Below are 25796 nucleotides of genomic sequence, written 5' to 3'. Positions count from 1 at the left end.
CTGGTGTGTTTTTACCTTGCTCCTTCATCTGCTGTGTGTTTTTCTATCTTCTCATTTTGCTTATCTTACTGTGTTTGGAGTCGCCTTTTTGCAGGCTGCAGGTTCGTAGTTCCCGTTGTTTTTGGTATCTGTCCCCAGTGGCTAATGTTGGTTCAGTGGGTTGTGTAGGCTTCCTGGTGGAGGGGACTAGTGCCTGTGTTCTGGTGGATGAGGCTGGATCTTGTCTTTCTGGTGGGCAGGTCCACGTCTGGTGGTGTGTTTTGGGGTGTCTGTGGCCTTATTATGATTTTAGGCAGCCTCTCTGCTAATGGATGGGGCTGTGTTCCTGTCTTGCTAGTTGTTTGGCATAGGGTGTCCAGCACTGTAGCTTGCTGGTCGTTGAGTGAAGCTGGGTCTTGCTGTTGAGATGGAGCTCTCTGGGAGATTTTCATTGTTTGGTATTACGTGGTACTGGGAGGTCTCTTGTGGACCAGTGTCCTGAAGTTGGCCCTCACACCTCAGAGGCACAGCCCTGATGCCTGGCTGGAGCACCAAGAGCCTTTCATCCACACGGCTCAGAATAAAAGTGACAAGAAATAGAAAGAAAAAAAAGAAAGAGAGTAAAATAAAATATAGTAAGCTAAAATAAAATAAAGTTATTAAAATAAAAAAATAAAAAATAATTATTAAGAAAAAAATTTTTTAAAGTAAATAAAGAAAAAACAAAAATGGACGGGCAGAACCCTAGGACAAATGGTGAAAGCAAAGCTATACGGACAAAATCTCACACAGAAGCATACACATACACACTCACAAAAAGAGGAAAAGGGGAAAAAATAATGTACCTTGCTCCCAAAGTCCACCTCCTAAATTTGGGATGATTTGTTGTCTATTCAGGTATTCCACAGATGCAGGTACATCAAGTTGTTTGTGGAGCTTTAATCAGCTGCTTCTGAGGCTGCTGGGAGGAATTTCCCTTTCTCTTCTTTGTTCGCACAGCTCCTGGGTTTCAGCTTTGCATTTGGACCTGCCTTTGCCTGTAGGTCGCCTGAGGGCGTCTGCTCTTCGCTCAGACGTTAAAGGAGCAGCTGCTTCGGGGGCTCTGGCTCACTTAGGCCGGGGGGAGGGAAGGGTACGGATGCGGGGCGAGCCTGTGGCGGCAGAGGCCTGCGTGACGTTGCAACAGCCTGAGGCGCCGTGTGTTCTCCTGGGGAGGTTGTCCCTGGATCATGGGACCCATGCAGTGGCGGGCTGCACAGGTTCCCGGGAGGGGCGGTGTGGATAGTGACCTGTGCTCACACACAGGCTTCTTGGTGGCGGCAGCAGCAGCCTTAGCGTTTCATTCCCGTCTCTGGGGTCTGCGCTGATAGCTGCGGCTCGCGCCCGTCTTTGGAGCTCGTTTAGGCGGCGCTCTGAATCCCCTCTCCTCGCGCACCAGGAAACAAAGAGGCAAGAAAAAGTCTCTTGCCTTTTCGGCAGCTCCAGACCTTTTCCCGGACTCCCTCCCGGCTAGCTGTGGTGCGCTAACCCCTTCAGGCTGTGTTCACGCAGCCAACCCCAGTCCTCTCCCTGCATCCGACCGAAGACCTAGCCTCAGCTCCCAGCCCCCGCCCGCCCCGGTGGGTGAGCAGACAAGCCTCTCGGGCTGGTGAGTGCTGGTCGGCACCTATCCTCTGTGCGGAATCTCTCTGCTTTGCCCTCTGCACCCCTGTTGCTGTGCTCTCCTCCGTGGCTCCGAAGCTTCCCCCCCCCCCCCCCCCGCAGTCTCCGCCTGCGAAGGGGCTTCCTAGTGTGTGGAAACCTTTCCTCCTTCACAGTTCCCTCCCACTGGTGCAGGTCCTGTCCCTATTCTTTTGCCTGTTGTTTTTTTTTTTTTTTGCCCTACGTGCGTGGGGAGTTTCTTGCCTTTTGGGAGGTCTGACGTCTTCTGCCAGCGTTCAGTGGGTGTTGTATAGGAGCAGTTCCACGTGTAGATGCATTTCTGATGTATCTGTGTGGAGGAAGGTGATCTCCACGTCTTACTCTTCCACCATCTTCTCCTCTCTCCTGCTTTCTGTTTTGAAAGATTATTATTTATTCAATTTCTTTAATAGATGTAGGCCTATTCAGATTAACTGTTCCTCCTTTTGCGAGTTTTGGTAGATTGTGTCTTTCAAGGGATTGGTTCATTTTCTCCAGGTTATCAAATTATGGATATACAGTTGTTCATAGTATTCCTTTATTATCCTTTTAATGTCCATAGGATCTGTAGTGGTATCGTTTCTGATATTAGTAATCTGTGTCTTCTCTCTGTTTTTCTTAGTTAGCCTGGCTAGAGTCTAATCAATTTCATTGATCATTTCAATTACCAAGCTTTTGGCTTTGTTGATTTTCTCTGTTGATTTCCTGTTTTTAATTTCATTTATTTCTACCCTAACTTTTGTTATCTTTTCTTCTGCTTACTGTGGATTTAATTTGGGTTTTTTTGTTGTTGTTTGTTTGTTCGTTTTAGTTTCCTGAGAGTATTGATTTGAAATCTTTATTCTTTTCTAATATTTTTCCCTGATTTAGTTGCATCTCACAAATTTCGATTTGTATTTTCATTTTTGTTTAGTTCAAAATATTTTCAGTTTATTTCTTGAGACTTTGTCCTTGACCCGTATATATTTAGAAGAGTGTTGTTTAACCACCACATATATTGCAAGTGTTCCAGCTGTCTTTCTGTTATTGATTTCTAGTTTAATTCCATTATGGTCTGATAACATACTTTTTGTGATTTCTATTCTTTTTAATTTGTTAACATATGGTTTTTGGCCACAGAATATGGTATGTCTTGGTGAATGTTCTGTGTTAGCTTGAGAAGAACGTGTATTTTGTTGTTGTTGGATGAAGTAGTATATAAATGTCAATTAGATCCAGTTGATTAATGGTGCCGTTCAGTTCAACTATGTCCATACTGATATTTTGCCAGTCTGCCAGATCTATTACTGATAGAAGAATATTGAAATCTCCAACTGAAATAGTAGATACATCTGTTTCTCCTTACAGTTCTATCAGTTTTTGCCTTATGTATTTTGATGCTCTGTTGTTAGGCACACACACATTAGGATTATTACGACTTCTTGGAAAATTGACATGTTTATCAATATGTCATGCCTCTTTATTATCCCTTATATTTTTTTCCTTAGTATGAAGTCTGCTTTGTCTGGAATTAATACAGCTACTCCGGCTTTCTTTTGATTTATGTTAGCATAGTATGTCTTTCTCCATCCCTTTACTTTTAAAGTATCTGTGTCTTTAGATTTAAAGTAGGCATCTTGTAGACAACATGTACTTGGGTCTTATTTTTTCTGACAGTCTGTCTTTTCATTGGTATAGTCAGATCATGGATGTTTAATGTGATTATTGATATAGTTGGATATCTATCATACCTACCATATTTGTTACTGTTTTCTATTCATTGCCCTTGTTCTTTATTTCTTTTTTTTGTCCTCCACTTGTATTTTCTGCCATCTCTGGTTTTGAGTGACCATGTTATATGATTGCATTTTTCTCCTCTCTTAGCATATCAATTGAACTACTTTTTTTTTTTTAACTTTTATAAGTGGTTGTCCTTGAGTTTGCAGTTACATTTACCACTAATCTAAGTGTACTTTCAATGAGCACTTCAGGGGTTGGGAAAGTTCCTTATAACAGTGTTCCAAGTTCCTCCCTCCTGACCCTTATGCATTGCTGTCATTCATTTCAATTATCCATAAGCTATGATCACTACACACACTATTGCTAATATGATACTGAACAAACTGTTACCTGTTAGATCAATTAACATTAAGAAAAATAAAAGATTTTACTTTATCTCTATATATGCCTTCTCGAATGCTCTTTCTTTCTTTATGTAGATCTGAGTTTATAACTTAAATAAATTTTCTACTTTCTGAAGAACTTCTTGTAACATTTCTTGCAAGGCAGGTCTACCAGAGACAAATTTCCTAATTTTTGGTTATCTGAGAAAGTCTTTATTTTTCCCTCACTTTTGAAGGTTGGTATCACTGAATACAGAATTCTAGGTTGGTGGGGTTTTTGTCTTTCAAAACTTTAAATATTCCACTGCACTCTATCCATGGTTGCATAGTTTCTGAAGAGTAGCTGATATAATTCTCATCATTGCTTCTTGATAGGTAGGGTATTTTTTTTCTCTGACTTCTTTAAAGAATTTCTCTTTGTCTTTGATTTTCTGCAGTTTGAATATGCTATGCCTGGGTGTGGATTTTTTAGTTTTATCTTCCTCAGTGTTATCTGAGCTTCTTGGATCTGTGGTTTGGTGCTTATAATTAATTTTGGGAAATTCTCAATCATTATTGCTTCACATATTTCTTCTCCTTTTATGATTGTTCCACAATTCTTGGATATTCTCTTCTGTCTTTTTCATTCTTTTTCTTCTTTGCATTTCAGTTTGAGAAGTTTCTGTTGACAGTTCTTCAAGCTCACCGATTCTTTCCTTGGTTGTGTCCAGTCTAGGGGCTTCCCTGGCGGTCCAGTGATTAAGACTCCGTGCTTCCACTGCATGGAGTGCAAGTTCGATCCCTGGTTGGGGAACTAAGATCCTTCATGCCACGTGGCATGCCCAAAAAAGTAGGGGGAAAAAAAAAAGGTTGTGTCCTGTCTATTAATGAGCCCATCAAAGGCAATCTTCATTTCTACTACAGTGTTTTTGATTTCCAACATTTTGATTTTTTTCTTAGTTTCCATTACCCATCTGTTCTTGCATGTAGACAACTTTTTCCATTTGACCCTTCAACATGTTAATCATAATTATTTTAAACTCTCCATCTGATAATTCCAACATCTCTGCTATATCCAAGTCTGGTTCTATGCTTGCTTAGTCTCTTGCATCTGTGTTTTAAGTCTTTTAGTATGCCTTCTAATTTTTTGTTGAATGCTGGACATGATCTACTGTGTAAAAGGAACTGAGGGAAATATGTATTTAGTGTGAGGTTTTTTGTTTGTTGTAGGAGTTAGACTGTGTTTACTGTTTGCTGTTAGTATAGGTGTCAGAGGCTAAAATTTCCTCTAGTGTCCTGGTTTTTGTCTCTGCTGTTGTCTTTGGGCTTCCCTCAAGAATTCTTCTTAAATACATTCTGAGATGTGCAGTTATTTTAGTGTATCCCCTTGTTATGATATAAGAGCCCTTTTGATGTGTTGGTAGGGTATGGGAGTATGGGGAGCATTTTGTAGTTCTATGATTAGGTCTCAGTCTTTTAGTGACCCTGTGCCCCTTGGCTGTGTGTGCCCCTTGTCTATGTCCTTCACAAGTGTTTCTCAGTCTCCCCCTCCCCTTAAGTGAGATGGCAAGGCTAGGAAGCTGGAGTTGGTTTTTTCCCTTCCCCCAGGTCACTTAGGTTCTGAAAAAAAGATGTTTTTTAGGCTCTGGTAAGATAGTTTCTCTTGAGGCAGGCCTGGTTCAAAAGAACAGAATGCTTTTTGTTTACTTTTCCTCTCCTACTGGAGGAAGCGGGGGAGGGGGGGGTTTCTCTAGTCTTTGCTGTAAGAACCTGGTAATGTCATATAAAAGTGTAGGAGACACCTTCCCCCCAGAGACTGGGTCCTTCTGGAGTTTTTAACTCAAACTGGTCTGCACTAAGCTTCCAGCATTTCATCAATTACTTTATTGATATATTTTTCTACCCTGGCACTGGTCCCCCCAGAAGTTTCTGCTCTGGTAGGTTGTGGTTCTCAGGAGTGCCTGTCTGTCTTTCCATTTTGAGGGATAATAGTTTTCCCTGTGACCTTAATTCTCTGATGGATCTAAGAAGAGTGGTTGATTTTTCAGTTTGTTCAGCTTTTTTTCTTATTGTGAAGATGGGAGTGATGTCTTCCAAGCTGCTTATATGTCAGACCAACAACTGGAAGTATGCAATGTTTGTTTAATTACAGTTTTCAATTACAGCTTTGATTTTTTTTCTGAATAAAATAATTGAATGGAATTTTCATATATTGTGCAATAGTTTTTTGCACAAGCAGTATAATAAAAACGATTGCACAATTATACTGGTAATGAAGATTAAGTTAAGTATTGTACCATCAATATATCGATATTTTTCACATTTTTTCAGGGTGAGATGCAACTTGATAGCTTTTCTAATTGCTATATACTGGTAATTCTTTATATTATGCCCTGCACGGCCAAGGAAACACTCTTTAAGAACTCTCCACCAAACTATTTCACTCATAATTTCCTTCCATCTGGCTAGCAGTTCATAGATATTCATTGTAACTTTCCTTGACTTTCTATCTCAGGTCATAGATATTCACTGTAACTTTCCTTGCCTTTCTATCTCAGCATCCTCTATTATCTATGTAGTCCTCTGTCAATTTTCAACAAGTTATTGGCATTTGAGCAAGAATAATAATATATCTTACCTTATTTTTCAGCAGTCTACCTCATTCTTAAAAGTCTTTTAGATAAACCCTTTAATTAAAGCATTTCTGTAAGCCTGCAAAAAATTGTCAGAAACCACACAGTCCTGTGATACGGCCATTAGCAGGTCCTCTACTATCTTCCCTCAGCCTTCTCTTTGTCAGCTAATGCTTGAGTTTCTTTGCTTGTCTAGATGTAATTATAATATTTCCAAAAATGGATAGACAGCATCAGTCTTCCATGCTTTATATCATATTGGATCATCTAGTAATCAACAAAAAAAAGCACTACTTATAATTGCTTAATGTATGCTATCCACAGGTGGCATTTCTTAAAATAATAGAAAAAAATGCTTAATGTATTTGGTATTTGTTTCTGTTTTTTATAGGAGGAACTCTCTGGAATGAAAAATAGGGTACAAGTAATTGTGCTTGAAAATGAAAGTCTCCAACAAGAGCTGAAATCTCAAAGGCAAGAGGAAGCAATGAGGGAACAAACACTTCTGGATGCATCTGTGAGCATTTATTTAAATGATTAAACTAAAATACATAGTTTGAATGTTGCCTCCTACCCTTTCCCCCTGCCTTCTTAACTGCTTAGATTTTTTTCCTGGAAGTTTGGCAGAAGTGCTATGCTGGTATTTACTTGGGGCCTCAAAAATTAAAATTCACTATTTTAATTTATTGGTGGAATGAATCCTCAAATGAAATAATGTAGTGATGCCTAATATCCACTCCGGTTTCCTTTCTGAGCATACCAGTTATGTTTTTTCCATATGGAAAGAGCAGGTCTGAAAGCAGGAAGTATGTAATATAGGAAGGACTTGGTTAAATCCAGCAACTGTTCAGAACTGTAGCTTAGATTTCTGTTGTATTTCTCTAAATTTTCTTTGAACTTTGAGTTCCAATAAGTCTAATTAGCATGGTGTAGCAGGAAGAACACTGACCTGAGGGTCCAAGATTCAAAATGTTAATCTTCCCATTGTCCCTAACAAGCTGGGTGTTGAACAAGTAATTTTATGGGACTTTCAAGCATGAAACCTCATGAGTCCTCTGTTTATTTATTGGCATTTGAGAAATTCACCAGTATTAGCAGTTCTTAATCTTTAATGTGAATGACAGTCACTTGGGATACTTGCTGACAGTGCAGATCCTGGGCTTCATTCCCTGAGGGTCTGATTCAGTTGGTCTGGGCTAAGACTTTGAGTTAAAAATATGAATTATTAGCAAGTTGCCAAAGTGAGTCTAGTATCAGTGGACCACAGTTTGAGGAGCAGAGAATTAGATGATCTCTATAATTCTGTGACATAAAATTTTTATGATGATATTTAAATAATGTTTAAGCTTAATATCTCTTTATGAATTGTCAGAGATACTTTTACCTTAAAAATGTTTTTTACTCTTTTGCTATGGGATGTAGTTAATCACAGCTTATATTATTATATTATTAATATTAGTACTTAAAAATTTCATCTTAGTTTCTTATTATTTTGGTGTCAATTTGGAAATGATATAGCCATATAGAAAGTACTTAGAAGTAAGTTCATTTTAAAAATAAGTATGTTCTTTTGCTTTTCCTCCAAATATGCAGCGAACAGTGACTCAGTTATTCATAGTCTTCAATATTTATACAATGGAAAGAAGTGGAAGATGGGGAAGTGAAATAAGAAAGGAAATTAGGCAGACAAGTGAATCAGAGGGCAAGAGAAGTGAGTAATGCAAAAGGGGAAGGAAATGATGGTAAACGCTCACATGCTTTGCCATGTGAACAAAGGAAACTTGCTAAAGAAAACTACAGATATACAGACTATAGAAAGGATAAAGTTGTAGAGAGGTTTTTGTTTAAACATTCACATGAGCTAAAACATAATGCTAATATTGAAATGGTTGTTGCAGATGTGTCAGGTGACCTTGATATCTATTTTAATGTTAGTCTTCTGTATTATTTTGTTGTTACAGAATTGTTGCCCCCACTTTTTACTTGTGTAGGTGAATTGAGGCATTTCAGCAACCTATGCATGGTGTTGTATTGAGAGTTTTGAGGTAAATGAAACTATTTAGAATATCTTGAATATAAACAGATCAAGAGATGTTATCTTCTTTTTTTTCTGAACTCTTTTTAATGAGCCTATTACCATGTTGATGGTAAATCTTGCCAAAGCTGTTGGCAGATTTGAATACATATTTTCAAAGTTTCTTAATGCTTTCTTTGGAAAAACAATTGAAATAGTTATATAGTAATAATTAGTATTTATTGATGACTACATGGCTATGATATGCCAGGTACTGTATCAAGTACTTTCTTTACATTATATTATTTCAATTTTATGATAGCCACACAAGGCAGGTGTTGTTATGTCCATTTTCAGGTGTTTAAATTAAGGTACACAGCAGTTAAGTAACCAAAGTAACTGGTCTAATGTCACGAAGCTGGGACTCAAACAAAGGACTATATGACTCCACAAATCCATCTACCTGGCCTCGAATTATACTGCCTTTCTGCCTAGATTAGGAATAGCTTGTCAATATTGAACCAAACCATCTTTGTTTGCCATGGGACTGGGACTTGGATGGCAGCCTACATGACTTTTAGCTTTTAGACTAGTTTATGACCTAGCAGTTGAAGAAGCAAGCAGATTATTTCTAAAAAACTAAAACCATTCAAAGAGTACTTCATTTCCATCTTCATTTTTCCTTCTTAAGGGGCTTTTCTTGAGAATTCAAAAAATTATATTAAAAGATGCTTTATATTAGAAATTTTGGCATGTGTGGTCAATCAAAGATCTAGGAGATTTCTTTTAAAGTAGAAAATTTCTGAGCCATTTCTTTCCATGTCTCTTCTCATCCCCGTCCATTCCAACCCCTCCCCTCAGTTAAGAAATCAAAGGTTTTCAATGATCTTCAGGGATGTAAATGTAATTGGTTTTTTGAAATCTTGGTCAAATATCATTCAAGTTTTTTAAAAGCTATCTGTGAAAGAACAAAGTGTCAATTAGATTAGCACTTCTTTCCAAAGAATAACAATATTTTGTATCATAAGTCAGTGATCTATAGTCTACATACTGTCTCCAATTTCTCCATAGGAAATTAATACCACCCTCCTTCATTGCTCTGCAAGACTATTTTGAATGCAATCAAATCTTAGGAGATTTTTCCCTACCTACAGAATCAAACTCAAGCTTATTAGCATTGCATGCTTTGCTTTTCAGACCCTTATTTAACTCTCTAGCTTCTTCCTTTTTTTAAAAAAAATTTTTTTATTGAAGTATAGTTGATTTACAATGCTGTGCCAATCTCTGCTGTACACAGAGTGACTCAGTTAATACACATACAGACATTCTTTTTTTATATTCTTTTTCATTATGGTTTATCACAGGATACTGAATATAGTTCCCTGTGCTATACGTTAGGACCTTGTTGCTTATCTATTCTAAATGTAATAGTTTGCATCTACCAACCCCAGAGTCCCAGTCCATCCCTCTCCCTCCCTCCTCCCCCTTGGTAACCACAAGTCTGTTCTCTATGTCTGTGAGTCTGTTTCTGTTTTGTAGATAGGTTCACTTGTGTCATACTTTAGATTCCACATATAAGTGATATCATATGGTATTTGTTTTTCTCTTTCTGACTTACTTTACTTAGTATGATAATCTCTATCATACTAAGCATCCATGTTGCTGCAAATGGCATTATTTCATTCTTTTTTATGGCTGAGTAGTATTCCATTGTATATATGTACAACATCTTCTTTATCCATTCATCTGTCGATGGACATTTAGGTTGTTTCCATATTTTGGCTGTTGTGAACAGTTCTACCTTCATCTTCTGACATTCATTGCCTTGTGCTTCAACCTTTAGTAATGCTGAATTGCCTAAAAGTCTCTGGCAGGCACCATGCTGTTTCATGCCTCTGTGAATTTTCTCATGATGTTCTCTCTTCTTGGCATGCCCTTCCCATCTAGCTTACTCTTTTTCACCCTTCAGATATCATACCATTGTCAAAACTTCTCCAGAAAACTTTCCTTGAATCTCCAGTTGCTCTTAGTATCCCTCTTCTGTTCTGGCATAGTCCCCCATGCACACCTCTGGCCTAGCACTTGCCTTGTTAAATTGAAATTATCTGCTTAGGTGTTTCTCTTCATTAGCCTGTAAATATTTGAGGATAATATTGGTCTTGCTCATTTTTACCTCCCTCCCCAAGCTTTTAGCACAGTGCCTGAATATAGTAGGTACTTCACAAATGTTTGCATTAAACTGAACTTCTCAAAGAATATGGAATAGAATCTCAGAATACTACTTTGGATGAATGCAGTTTACTACATTCTAACATGATATGACACTGCAGTATAGTTCTGTGTTTGGGGACATGTCCTCTCTTATTAATACTACTGTGTCCCTTGCCCCTTAGCAGGAGTTCAATAATTACTTGTTGAATAAATTAATATAAGTATTTTAGTTCTTGATTCACACATAAATCACCCAGTTCTTTGGGCTGCTTATTTCATTGAATGTTGGAAGAGTGCCAAAGTTCGCAAACTGACAGTGGCTTCACCAAATTCAGTCTGTAGGCATGTTTTGTTTGTTTGAAAAACTGACTCAATATTTAACACTGTTTCAGTTGAAGAGCCAGATATCTGCCTCATCTTTTTAAAAATCAAAAGATTTTTTGGTAATGTGAGTTGGTATTCACACATGGCAGCAATTGACTGAAACTGAGTAGTGACTACTTCCTTTGGTTGCTCTGTCATGGTCCCTACCATTACTTTCTGAATCCTTGATGTGCAGGCTGCATGTCAGTTCTGTTTATCACCATGCACTGTTTTTCTTATTGAAGAGAAATAATTTTCTGAAAAGGCAGAAGAGCATAGTGGTTTAGGACTCTGGAGCTAGAATGCCAGGATTCAGATCCTAGCTCTGCCACCTATTAGCTGCTTTCTACCTCTGTGACTTTTAGCAGTTACTCTGTGTGACTCAGTTTCCCCATCTATAAAATGGAGATAACAGTGAAACTTATCTCATAGGACTGTTGTAATGATTAAATGTGTTAATATATGTGGAAGACATAAAACAGTGTCTGGCACATGGTAAACATAAACATCATATGTATTATTATTATTATTAGTCATGCCTTTATGAAATGTGGAAAATGAAAAACAAGCCAAGAGAGGTTTATGTGTTTCAAGAGTATATGTCTTCAAAGAAGTAAGAGATAAGTTCATTTGTTCAATATACTGATATCCAGCCCTCTTTGCTCATTTACGTTATTGCCTGTACCTGTAGGAATGTGACTTTGTAACACTTGTTTGGAATATGACCCTAATAACTTGAAAATGTAAAATAATTCTTGATTTGTATTTAGAAGCATCTGCTCTTTTTCTTATTCCTTTCATCACAGATAATAATCAGTATTCCATTTGTAAAGTATGTATATTGATTTAAAGTTAAAGGTTGAAGGCAAGTACTTTCACATTTTATTTTAGGGAAACATACAGAATTCTTGGATTACAACAGGTGAAGATTCTAGGGTGGATGAAGCTACCAAGAGATCATTTTCCGATGGCAATGCACATATTATCAAAGCTGCATCTGCTAGTGAGGCTGAAAAATGGAAACTAGAACTGGTGAGTATTTGGGTACTTTTCTCTTAGGCATCTACTTTTTTGGGTACTTTTTTATTGTGGTAAATATATATAACACAAAATTTGCTATTTTAACCATTTAAAAATTTAAGTGTATAATTTATTTACACTAAGTACATTCACAGTGTTGTGCAACATCAACACTATTCATTTCCAGAACTTTTTCATCATCCCAAACAAAAACTCTACCCATTAAACAATAACTCCCATTCGCTTCTCCCTGCAACCCTTGGTAACCTCTTCTACTTTCTGTCTTTATGAGTTTGCCTATTCTAGGTACTTCACGTAAGTGGAATCAAGTAATATTTCTCCTTTCATCTGGCTTGTCTCATTTAGCATAGAGTTTTCAAGTTTCATCCATGTTGTAACATGTATCATAATTTCATTTCTTTTTAAGGGTGAATAATATTCCATTGTACGTATATACCACGTGTTGTTTATCCATTCATTTGTTAATGGATTTGGGGGGGTTTCAACCTATTGGCTATTGTGAGTAAGGCTGCTATGAACATTGATGCACAAGTATCTGTTTGAGGCCCTACTTTCAAGGCATTTGGGTATATACTCAGAAATGGAATTGTTGGATCATTTGGTAATTCTTCATTCTTTCTTCTTTCTGCTTCTCAGACTCAATAATTTCAATTTTCCTATCTTCAAATTTGCTGATTCTTTGTTCTGCTGCCCATATCTTCTCTAAAATCTCTTTAGTGAATTTTTCATTTCAGTTTTAGTTGTTTTCATCTCCAGAATTAGTTTGGTTCCCTTTTAAAATTTGTTTTCCTGACTTCCTTTAGTTCTTTGTCCATGTTTTCTCTTAGCATTTTGAGCATATTTAAGACAGTTGTTTTAAAGTTTTGGTCTAGTAAGTCTGATGTCTATAGTTTCATGAGCATGGTTCCTGTAAATTTATTCTGTTTCATTGAGTGAGCCATGTTTTCCTCTTTCTTTGTATGCCTGGTGATTTTTTTTGTTGTTGAAAATTGAGCATTGAAGTGTTATACTGTGGTAACTCTGGAAATCAGATACCCCATTTTTTTAAGGTTTGCTGTCTTTTTTATTGTTGAAGGCTGTAGTAGTCCTTTTGTTTTAAGAGTTTTCCAAACTATTTCTGTAGAAACTATTCCTTGTCATGTGTGATCATTGAGGTCTCTGTTTCATTAGCTCATGGTCAGCTGATGTTTGACAGATTTCTTTGCCAGGAGCTGAAACAAACAACAACAAGAAAAACACCAAAAAGCCCCCCCAAAATAGAACAACCAACTCTCCAAGTCTTTGCAGTTTGGCTGTGCTGGTCTTCACCATTCAGCTAGGCTTGCTCTGAGCCTAGAGATCAGCCTGAGTGAAAGCTTCAGGTCTTCTTAGGACTTTTCTGAGCATGCATTTTCCCTGGGCACATTTGTGGCTTTCTAAACTCCCCATATACACAGATGCTTTTGAATGTCCTAATTTTCCAAAGAGTCTAAAATAATTCTATTTTAAGATCAAATGATACTTTTAAATCCTCTGATCTGGGTAAAAACAACACCAAAAATGGAATGTTCTAGGGAATATAGAAGGAATCACAGTTCTGCTGTCATTATCATCTACAGGTGTTGTTGTTATAGTTTTCTAAAGGCTCTTTCTGGCCCAAATCTCCCTGCTCTTTCTCATTCCCTAATCCAAGCTTTATTCTACTATTTAGGAAAGAGTTCCTTTCTTTAAAAAAAATATCTGAAAGACTAAATTATATGGTTTTTTCCAGCTGAATAAACTATAATATCTACTTAATACCCATAGGATTAAGACCAATCTCCCAAGCCATCTACAATTAGCTTCAAACTACATTTCCAGACTCACTTCTCACTCTTCTGTCACACTCACAAGTATTGGCTATAAGCATGCAGACAACTCACTACTTGCTACTTCATAAACTTATATCCCAATTCCATTTCTCTTTGAAGAATTGACTTTGGTTTATGCAATCATCCCTACCTAAAATGTTTCCTTCTTATCCTCTACATATTGAAATGTTTCTAGCCTGCCAAACTTAGTTCAAATGTCCCCTCCCATTCTACCTTCCCTGATTACATGCTTCCATTCCTCCTTTTCCCACATTAGAATTATTTTCCCTCTTATGTCTTCTCTTAGTGTTCTATTTATAACTATTATAGGTTCATTTTTTTTATCCTGTGTGTGTCAAAGGTCACATCTGTGTGCATTTGTGTGCTTTATGTTCCAAATCTTTCTCACTTTTTTCAAGGATTTCACTCTTACACCTACCTCCTCTTGTTCTTGTATCTTTTATCCCTCTTGACTGGGTTATTTTCAGCCAAATATGTGCTTTACTAGCTCCCATCTTAAAGCAAACAAACACAAAATATATTCTCTTCCTCCTACATTTCCTTTGAACTATCACCCAGTTGCTCCCCTTCATGCCAAAGTCTTTCCAAACAGTTGTCTATACTCATGCCTCTGTTCTTCACCTCCCATTCTCTCTTCAACATACTTTATTTGAGCTCCTCCCCACCTATATTCCCCTAAACTGTTTCTTTTCAAGGTCATTAATAACCTCCACATATCAGTCCTCATCTTCCTGAACCTTGGAACAGCATTCTGTAATATGTACATTAGTTGATCATACCATCCTTTGATTTTTCTAATGAAACAATTTAACATAAATTCAGAAAAGTATGCAAAACAAAAATGTACAGCTTAATGATATACCTCCAAATGAATAAGCATGTAATTGTCACCTGTAAGATGTCTAACGTTACCATGTCCCAGAAGCCCTGTTCATGCCCACTCCCAGTCACTGCCCCCTCATTCTCTTAAAGCTAATCACTATCTTGACTTTTATGAAAATTGATCCCTAAGCATGATCCCCAAACACTCAAATTGATTTCTGCCTGGTTTTTAAAACATTACATAAATTGAATCACATAGTACATATTCTTTTTTGTCTAGCCTTTTTTGTTCAATACTATATTTGATAGATTCATACATGTAGTTGCATGTGTTAGAAGTTTGTTTATTTTCATTGATGGGTCTACTGTATAACACAATCTATGTATCCATTCTATTGTTGAAAGACATTTGTATTTTTTCAGTTTGGGGCTATTGTGAATATTGCTGCTATGAACAGTCTTTTATATGTCTATTGGTGTGCATTGTACACATTTACGTTGGGTATGTACCTTGGAGTGGCACTGTTGGTCGTAGTGTATATATATGTTCTATTTGAGAGTTAAGGGCAAACTTTTCCAAGGTGGTTTTTACCAGCTTACACTTCTGTCAGCAGCATATGAGTGATACCATTGCTCTATATCCTTGCCAACACTTGATATTCTGTTCTTCTGATGGGCTTGTAGTGCTGTCTCATTGTGATTTTCATTTTCACTTCTCTGATTACTCATGTGATTGAATATCTTCTCATATATTTATTGGCCACTTGATGTCCTCTTTTGTGAGATGCCTGTTCTAATATCCTACTTATTGTTTTGAATTATCTGACAATGCTTTTTTGAAGTTCTTAATATATTATGGATACAAGCCCTTTGTTGGTTATATCTGTTGAAACAGATTTTCCTACTCTTATGGCTTGCCTTGGAACTCTCTTGAGAGTTTTCATTTTCTCTTTCTTGATTAGAATTTCTTAATTTTAATGTGGTCCAATTTATCAGTGTTTTCCCTTTATTTTTTTAGTGCCTTTTGTGTCCTATATAAAAAGTGTTTCCCTACCCCTAAGGTCATGAAGATATTCTCCAATATTATCTTTCAGAAACTTTATAATCTTGCTTTTTACATTTAGAACTACAGTGTACGTGGAATTTATTTTTGTATCTGACGTGAAGTGTAGGGGGTTACTTCTTCCATAGGGTTATTTATATATCACAGCACCACTATGGAAAAGACAATCATTCGCCTGCCACCTTTGTTATAAATCAGGTGTGTGTATATGTGTGAGTCTGTTTCTGGGCTTTGTGTTTTATTTCCTTGGTGTCTGTGCTACTACTTCGTTGTGCTACTACTATCCTGTCTTGATTCTTATAACCCTGCATCTGGTAGACCAAGTCTTCTAACATTGTTCTTTGACCCGAAGAATGTCCTGACTGTTTCTTGCCTTTTGCATTTCCAAGTACATTTTAGAATTAATTTGTCAAGTTTCAAAAAGCCATTAAGTGGTTTTGATTGAGATTACATTTAAGGTATAGGTCATTTGTTGGGGGGAGGAATTGATATCTTTACAGTAATATATTGTGAAATATTAAAATCACGTATCACTCTATTTAGGTCATCTTTAATTTTTGTCAATAATCTTTTATAATTTCTGAGTAAAGGTCTTACACATCTTTCTTTAGAATTAATTTCTAGACTAGTTCTGATATTATCATAAACAATATACATATTTAAAATTTTTCATTTTCTAACTCCTCAATGCTGGTATAGAGAAAAGCACATGGTTTTTTGTATTTTGACTGATTCCTACTTTCTTTCGAAAGTAGTGTTAGCAGGGTATTTTTTCCCTATCCTTTTACTTTTAACATAGTTGTATTTTCATATTTAATATGGGTTTCTTGTGGACAACATATAGTTGAGTTTTGCTTTTTCTATCCAATCTGACAATATCTGTCCTTTAAATGTGATTATTTATATACTTGGGTTTAAATCCACTATCTCGCTATGTCTTTTTTTTCCCATCTACTATTTCTTCACCTTTTCTTTTCTTTTCTGCCTTCTTTTGAATTAGTTGAACATTTTAATGGTTCCATTTACCTCCTTTTCTCAGTCTGGAAAAATCTTTAGCATCAGCTTTCAGCTGGTTGCTCAATTCAGCAACCCAGGGTTATTTTTAATGTCTTTTTCTCCCCCACATCTATTCAATCATAAAATTCTGTCAACTTTACATGACATGATAGAAATCCTAGAAGGGAACATAGGCAAATCATTTTCTGACATAAATCGTAGCAATATTTTCTTAGATCAGTCTCCCAAGGCAAAAGAAATAAAAGCAAAAATAAACAAGTGGAACCTAAAAGCTTTTGCACAGCAAAGGAAACCAGCAACAAAACCTATGGAAAAGGAGAAAATATCTACAAATGATGCGACCAACAAGGGGTTAATATCCAAAAATACAAACAGCTCATATAACTCAATATCAAAAAAACAAACAACCCAATAAAAAAATGGGCAGAAGACCTAAATAGACATTTTTCCAAAGAAGACATACAGATGACCAACAGGCACATGAAAAGAGACTGTTAGAGAAATACAAATTAAAACCACCATGAGTTATCACCTCACACTGGTCAGAATAGCCATCATCAAAAAGTCTACAAATAATAAATGCTGGAGAGGGTATGGCGAGATGGGAACCCTCATACACTGTTGGAGGGAATGTAAACTGGTGCAGCCACTATGGGAAACAGGATGGAGGTTCCTTAAAAAACTCAAAATAGAGCTACCATATGATCCAGCAATCCCACTCCTGGGTATTTATCTGAAAAAAATGAAACCTCATATTTGAGAAGACGCATGCACCCCAATGTTCATAGCAGCACTATTTACAATAGCCAAGACGTGGAAACAACTCAAGTGCCCATCAACAGACAATTGGCTTAAGAAGATATGTTTATATATATATACATATATAAAATGGAATATTACTCTGCCATAAAAAGAATGAAACACTGCATTTGCAGCAACATGGATCGGCCTAGAGAATATATACTTAGTGAAGTAAGTCAGACAGACAAATACAAACACTATATGATATCACTTATATGTGAAATCTAAAAAATAATACAAATGAATCTATATACAAAACAGAAATAGACTCACAGACATAGAAAACAAACTTATGGTTACCGAGGGAGGGAAGGAGAGACAGATTAGGAGTATGGGATTAACAGATGCAAACTCCTATGCATAAAATAAATAGGCAACAAGGATTTACTGTATAGCACAGGGAATTATATTCAATATCTTGTAATAACCTATAATGGAATGTAATCTGAAAAAATGTATATAATTAAATCACTTGGCTGTGGACCTGAAACATATACAATATTGTAAATCAACTATACTTTAAGAAAAAAATAAATAAAACAAAATAAAATTTAACACTAAGACTTCCCTGGTGGCGCAATGGTTAAGAATCCGCCTGCCAATGCACGGGACATGGGTTCGAGCCCTGTTTGGGGAAGATCCCATATGCCGCAGAGCAACTAAGCCCGTGCACCACAATTACTGAACCTGCGCTCTAGAGCCTGTGAGCCATAACTACTGAACCCGTGTGCCTAGAGTCCATGCTCCGCAACAAGAGAAGCCACCGCAATGAGAAGCCTGCACACCTCAATGAAGAGTAGCCCCCGCTCACCACAACTAGAGAAAGCCCGCGCGCAGCAACAAAGACCCAATGCAGCCAAAAATAAAGAAATAAAATAAATAAATTTATAGAAAAATAAATAAATAAAATAAAATTTAACACTAAATTAAGAGAAAAAAATTCTGTCAATTTTACTTTTATACTGCTTTGTACTAAATCTTTTCTATCTTTGTTGCTTGATTTCTCTTGTTCATGCACTTATCTCTCACCTATTGATATGTATTTGCAATGTCTTCATTTGTGATGATCCCCTTTTTCCACCCTTCAGAGTAATTTAAGATTCAATACTGATAAAAAGATTTCAATGTCCATCTAATACATCAACTACCTAGAGACTTTTATTTAGTTGTATACACTAAATAAAAGTCTTCATATTTTTATTCTTCTCACTGACCACCTTACCTAATCAGCCCATCTCTATCCACTCTTCCACCTAGCATTCTACATTCTAGTGATACTGATTGGCCAAATATATAGCACGCCTTCTCCAGCTTCTGTGCCTTTTGCTCTATTGGCAATCATCCTTCAAGTCTTTGCATCTCCTCCAATGAAGGCTTCTGTACTTCTCTTCAGCTGAATTACAAGTTCTTGCCTTTCTGATTTCATTTACCTTCTGTAGTTTCATTAGAGTAAATTATAAATAGTTGTAATTGTTCATCTGTCTTTCTGTTCCTTCTTAAAGCTCCTGGAGGTTAGTGGTGTATTTGTCTTAGAAACCCAATAAATATATGTTGAATTAAAGAAAAACTGGATATCAGCAGAGGCTTGTAGACTGTATATCACTTTGGTCTGTCATCCTGTGATTTATAGCATCCTTTTTATCATTCATCCAGCACATATTTTTTGGTATGTCAGCTATGCAGCAGTCACAATGGGAGATTCCAGGAAGATTTGATCCTTGTCCTCATGGACCTTACAGGTTATAATTGGTTTTGCCTAGAGTCACACTTTTTTAAAACTAAGAACTGATGTATGCAATTTTGAAAAAAAATTTTTGTTAGTAATCACCATTTTATGACTCAGTAGTTCTTTGCAGGCTTCCGCTCAGTAAAAATAGAGTATTTGGGGTGGACTAGGGAAAGTGATTCCGGAGAGGACACAATGATTTTCCTCTTGGGTAAAAAGAAAAAATGAATTTAATATTAATAATTAAAATTTGCTTATAAAACACAGGACATGGAGAAATATACTTTTTTTTTTCTTTTCTAAAGGAGAGACTAAAACTTACTTATGAGGAAAAGAGTGAAATCCTGGAATCTCAATTGATGTTTTTGAGGTAAAGTATTATCATCCATTTAAAGTTATTGGCAAAACGATAATGATCTTAAAAATATGTTTGAATGTTTGCTGAAATGCCAGTTTTAGTCAATATAGGAATTACTTGATGATATTTTATATGCAATATATGAAATTTGCTAAGAATGGTAAAGGATACGGGGATTTGTGAAGTCCTTTTTCAAATCCCATTTCAAAGAACTGTGAGCTAAATTATAAATTTTATCCCTTCATCAGTTGTAAGATATTTGTGTTTTCCCATAGAAAAAAGAATCAGAAGCTGCTCTTATAGAAATTATGTTTTTAAAGTAAAATAGTGTAAATAAAGCACTTTAATTTTCAAATTACAAGCAAGTATTTTTTTCCTCTGTAGGTAGTCTTCGTCTAATTTTTAAATTGCAACAATAATATAATAGTTTGAGTATTTGTATACATAGTGAATTTGAGTATATATGAATTTTCATGTACTTTTTGATATGTTTTCAAAAATCCCAATAAAACCTATATATTATAGATTAACCGTTAGTGCTTTGTTATATATTATGAGTAGGAAAAGATACAGGAATTAAGTTTTTTAAATTAAGGGTTAATTGAAATAGTGGTAATGAAATATTTTCAAATGAAATAACCTTTAAAATATTTTTATAATTTTATTTTAATAAGTCCAATTTGAAATAAAATTTAACATCTTCCAGGCTGTACATTGTCTAGAGACATAACTAGAGTAATACTAAGAACCAGACTCATGGCCTTTGTTGCAAATGTTATTATTCATTTATTTTAACATACTCTTATGCTTTTCATGCCTCGTAAGGTTGAGGATTTCTCTAGAGATCTTTACTAGAGCTTTCATGAAGAAACCTGAACTTTTAAAAGGTGGTCTAATTTTTGGTTTCTTGATTTGCTATATTTTGATTTCTATTGTGTTTTGGTTCTTCAGTTTTTAAAGTGATATATTTCTAGGTCATTATATTTATGGGGATGTGACTTATTTTGTCTCATTCACAATTCAACTATGCAATCTTTAATTACATTAAAACGTCACTTTGCAATGGACCAGACTTTGTTTCCTGCATCCTTCTGTTTCTTCATTTTCTTTTAGTATAATTTAAGATTATTTAAAGAAGCATTTTCTTAAAGAAAGAAATAAAATCACTACACTTATAAACTCTGGTTTTATGTTACCTATTTCTTTTTAATTTTCTTTTTGCCATTTCATGTAACTGAATCTACTTGAGTGTTTTGAACTTGAACCTGACAGAAATATAAATGGAGACTCTTTGACTTTGGAATGTACTTCTAAAGTTCTTTTTAAGCCTTTGAAAGTCAGACTTTTTCTACATGCTACGTAGAAAGAAAACTTATTATGTTGTAGATATCATCTTGGGACTAGGACATAAACAGCTCCTTTTTTTCTGCTTCAGAGTGTCATTAGATTAGCTTTATTTTAACCATGAGATTTCCTGTAGATCTTTTCCATCTCTCCCAGGCTGTCTCAAAGCCCCCTAAATCCCAAGAGTCGAGGTAGTATGTGACAGCCAGGTGTCTTGATTATTGGCTTCTCCTTTGTGACAGTGAACAAATTAGGATGGCTATAAATCTCTGAATTTAATAGAAACAGCAGAGCGTAGTCTGAGCCAGAGATAAAGTGCCTGCCTTCAGCAGTCTAAGAATTTAAGAACAACTTTTTCCGTTTTAGGTTAGGAAGTTTTTAAAAAATACAACGTGAAAAGGATGTGTATGCAAGGAAGCTCAGTTACCCAAGTTGACTTTACCAAAGCTTTTTTGAGGAGGGGGAGGAAAATACAACCCATATACTGGTCTTTCAATCCTTGACAAGTCAATTTGGAGAAAAACCTCATCCAAGAGCTATCCCATTAAAACAAACAAACAAACAACACACACACACAGTTCCTCAGCCCTTTCTTTACCAAGTTGCATATTTCCAGCTAATAGCTGCTACTTATGAAATCTCATGTCTGGCAAGTTCTATCTAACTTCTTTCTGTAGCCCACTCTCTTTTGAAGCAGTTCTTTGTAGATTAGGTAATTTTTTTTGAATTTTATTTATTTTTTTTATACAGCAGGTTCTTATTAGTTGTCTATTTTATACATGTTAGTGTATATATGTCAATGCCAAATGCCCAATTCATCCCACCACCACCACTGCTCCCCCACCCACTGCTTTCCCCCCTTGGTGTCCATACGTTTGTTCTCTACATCTGTGTCTCTATGGATAATTTTTTTTTTTTTAACTGAAGAAAAATGAACAGTAATAAATTACTCATGCATAAAGTCCATTTTCTTTATGCGATCTTTTAAGGTTGTCTTTACAAATTTTAAGGGGTTAACATTTGAAATAGGGTATTTTCCTCAATTCAAGGATATTGTGTTTTGTTACTCCACCCCTTTATTAAGAGAAACTATTTAGGATTTGTGTTTGGAGTTTTATTTTTTTGTGTGGAGATAGGATCCTGTGAAAAGAAAGCCAGTATCAGAGGCAGACTAATCTGTTAAAATCTTAAAACAACTTGAAATTTAATATTTTCAAGGCTCATTTTATTCAAAGTGTCAATTAGGATAATCACACCTACATTTTAGGGTTGTGGTAAGAACTAATAAGGTACTGTATGTAAAGCACCTAATAAGGTAAGCACCAGTAAATGATAGTAGTTATCACTATGATGATACATTTAAAAGTAGTATACTTTTACCTGGCCATTTGCTGGAACTTTTTTCCCTTCTTTTTAGGAAAGACCTAGTTGAATATCAGAAAAATTGTGAAGATCTTAAAGAGCGACTAAAGCATAAAGAGTCTCTTCTTGCTGCTAATATTTCTAACCGTGTTGGTGGTCTTTGTTTGAAGTGTGCTCAGCATGAAGCTGTTCTTTCCCAAACCCATAATAATGTTCACATGCAGACCATTGAAAGACTGTCTAAGTAAGTACGCTTCTACATGTGGAGTCTTTGGCAACATGGAAACTCATGTCTTTAAATGGGCACAGTAGTTTTTTATCCCCATGCTAAATCGCATGTTAAGCTTCAAATAAAATGGATTTTAAAAGGTCCCTTCATTGTAGCTTTCTTAAAGACAGAATATGTGGGTTCTGCCAACTGTGTATAGCCGTGTCATTTTGGACAAATAATTTTATCTTTCTTGGTTTCAGTCTCATCTGAAATGAGAGAATTGAAGTAGATAACCTTTATAATTCTGTTCATTTCTATGACTCTATAATTGTAAATCCAGCACTATTCATAACAAAACTGAGTTTGAGAGGAATTCTTTCGATTTTGCCTTATTTTGGATATCCCTGCTGTAGTATAGGTAAAGTGAGTTTTTATCAAGTTTTTATCATGTGACTGTTATGAAGAATATTATGAGTACACTGGAAGAAGGGCCCACTATATCACATTATTAATATTTGAGGATCGACTAAGGACAAATTACAAATGAGCTTTTATGGAGTCAAAGTTTTCATCTAGGCTGAAATACTACAGTTTTCTGTGTACATCTTTTTTGTTTTGTTTTCACTATTCCAGAGGAAGCCCTTTCCTATGAAAATTGTATTCTGTAGAAGTTGAGAATTATTATTTAATATACCATCCAATGATGATTTATAGAGGGTGTTCTCTCTCACATGCCTTCTACTTTTCTCTATGCTCAAGGTCACCTCTCTCTGTCTGTTTGGGTTCATTTAAATAGTTCAAACATCACTTCCTCTTAGAAGTATTCTCTCACCAGCCTCACCCCATTTTGTCCTCAATTGATTTAGGCTCCTTCCTCCTGTAACTTTATAATATATTGTGTATACTTGCAGACAGCAGCTGTGTTTTGTTTATTTCTGTATCCCTGGCTTCTAGCAGAGTACCTGGCCTACAGGCATTTTGGCATTTATTGCTTAACATCAGAGATCGTCTAATTAGAACTGGTGTCGGGAGTCGAAAGACTTGGTCATTAAAGTTGGTTTTGACCTTTGGACAAATGACTTTACTTCCCTGAGTTTGGAGTCTTCCTTTGTTTGGGGGAATAATACCTACCTCTTGGGATATTATAGATGCAGCTTAGCCTTGTGACTAGAGCAGTAGCTTTTGAGTCAATCTGCCTGGGTCCATACTTCGGTTCTACTGCTAACTTACTATGTAACCTCACAAAAATTACTTAATTTCTCATGCCTCAATTCCCCCATTTGACAGTGGAGGTAAAAGTACCTAATAGTGTTATTTTTGAGGGGACATTGAAAGAATACCTATATAGTGCTTAAAACAGTTCCTGCCATATTGTAAATGCTCTATAAATATTAAAACCCTTCTGTACCTCGCATACTTTAGAAGCAGTCAAAATGTCTGGTAGCCATGGTTTCTACATATGACTAACCTATTGGCTGTTGTATAAAAACTGAATTTCTCCGGTGGTAGTTTTCATGATCTACAGTGATCGTCCTGCTTTTTGTTAAATATTATATTAATTCTTAAATATATTATTAACTTACTGATATATATTTAACATAATGACAATTTATTAAGTATGTTAAATATATTTTCAGATACAAGTAACGTGTAGTAAACATTTCTTATATGCCAAGGACTGTGCCAGGAAATTTAAAAACGTAATCTCTTTTAATCTTAGTAAAGCATTGGTGAGGTAAATACATTACCCTCATTTTACAACTAAGGAAACCGAGGCTCAAAGAAGTTAAAAATTTGCTTGTTTATATTTGAAAAAAAGAATGGAATCATACTTCACAAAAGTAAATTCAAGATGGTTTAAAGACCTAGATATGATTCTAGACTACAAAAGTATCAGAAGAAAATATAGAAAAATATCTTTATGGCCTTGGGCTAATTAAAGTTCTGAGCATGACGAGGAAAGTGAGAGTCATAAAGGAAAAAAAAAAAAGATAAACTTGACTCCATTAAAACAAAACATCCTTATGATACAATATTACAAACTAAATTAAAAGATGGGAAAATATTTACATTTTATATAACAAAAATTTTGGTACAATGTATAAATAATTTCCTTTGAAAGAAACAGAAAAGAAAAACTGCCCAGTTGCAAAGTGGATACAGAATAGGAACTGGTAAGCAATAAAAGAGGAAGATAATACACGAGGAAGTATTCATTCTCTTTTTTTTTAATTGAAGTGTAATTGACCCACAATACTATGTTAGTTCCAGGTGCACAACATAGTGATTTGATAATTCTATACATTACAAAATGATCACCACAATAAGTCTAGTAATATCTGTCACCATGCAAAATTATTACAATATTATTAACTATATTCCCCATGCTGTACATTTCATCCTTTTGACTTATTTATTTTGTAACTAGAAGTTTGTAGTGCTTAATCTCACCTGTTTTACTCATCCTTCCAAACCCCTCCTCTCTGGCAACCACCTGTTTGTTCTCTATATCTATGAGTCTGTTTCTATTCTGTTATGTTTGTTCATTTGTTTTGTTTTGTTTTGTTTTTCAGGTTCCACACATAAGTGAAATCATATGGTATTTGTCTTTCTCTGTGTGACTTATTTTAGTTAGCATAATACCCTCTAAGTCCATCCATATTGTTGCAGATGGCAAGATTTTATTCCTTTGTATGGCTGAGTAATATTTCATTGTTTATGTATGTGTATATACACACATACATCACATACTCTTTAATCCATTCATCTGTTGATGGACATGTAGGTTGCTTCTATATCATGGCTATTGGAAATAAGGCTGCAATGAACATAGGGGTGCACATCCTTTTGAATTTCTGTTTTTGTTTTCCTCTGAAAAATACCCAGAAGTGAAATTGCTGGATCCTATGGTAGTTCTACTTTTAATTTTTTGAGGAACTTCCATACTGTTTTACCTAATGGCTTACTAATTTACATTTCCAACAACAGTGCTCTAGAGTTGCCTTTTCTCCACATCTTTGCCAACACTTGTTATTTGTTGTCATTTTGATGATAGCCATTCTGACAGGTATGAAGTGCTATCTAATTGTGCATTTTCCTGATGATTAGTGTTGCTGAGCATCTTACCATGTGGCTATTGGCCATCTATTTGAGTTCTTTGGAAAAATGTCTATTCAGGTCCTCTGCCCAGTTTTTAATCAGGCTATTTTTTTATGTTGAGTTGCATGAGTTCTTTGGATA

The 25796-nt window shown here is 35.7% G+C and overlaps 1 protein-coding gene across 9 annotated transcripts in view; it reads left to right on the top strand.

Annotated features, from left to right (window-relative positions):
• SDCCAG8 (SHH signaling and ciliogenesis regulator SDCCAG8) overlaps positions 1-25796 on the top strand; it is a 273722-nt gene that overhangs the window by 41015 nt on the left and 206911 nt on the right. For 8 of the 9 annotated variants that reach the window (XM_061187382.1, XM_061187380.1, XM_061187379.1 and 5 more), the window contains 4 exons: positions 6765-6890; positions 11853-11993; positions 19587-19651; positions 22401-22589. In XM_061187382.1, the coding sequence (XP_061043365.1) occupies positions 6765-6890; positions 11853-11993; positions 19587-19651; positions 22401-22589 (521 nt within the window). The remainder of the gene's footprint in view (positions 1-6764; positions 6891-11852; positions 11994-19586; positions 19652-22400; positions 22590-25796) is intronic. The other variant, XM_061187385.1, reaches the window with a different exon arrangement.

Source organism: Eubalaena glacialis, chromosome 3 (genome assembly GCF_028564815.1).
Source record: "Eubalaena glacialis isolate mEubGla1 chromosome 3, mEubGla1.1.hap2.+ XY, whole genome shotgun sequence".
NCBI classification, from domain to species: Eukaryota; Metazoa; Chordata; class Mammalia; order Artiodactyla; family Balaenidae; genus Eubalaena; species Eubalaena glacialis.
This window is presented reverse-complemented; position numbering and strand designations above follow the sequence as displayed.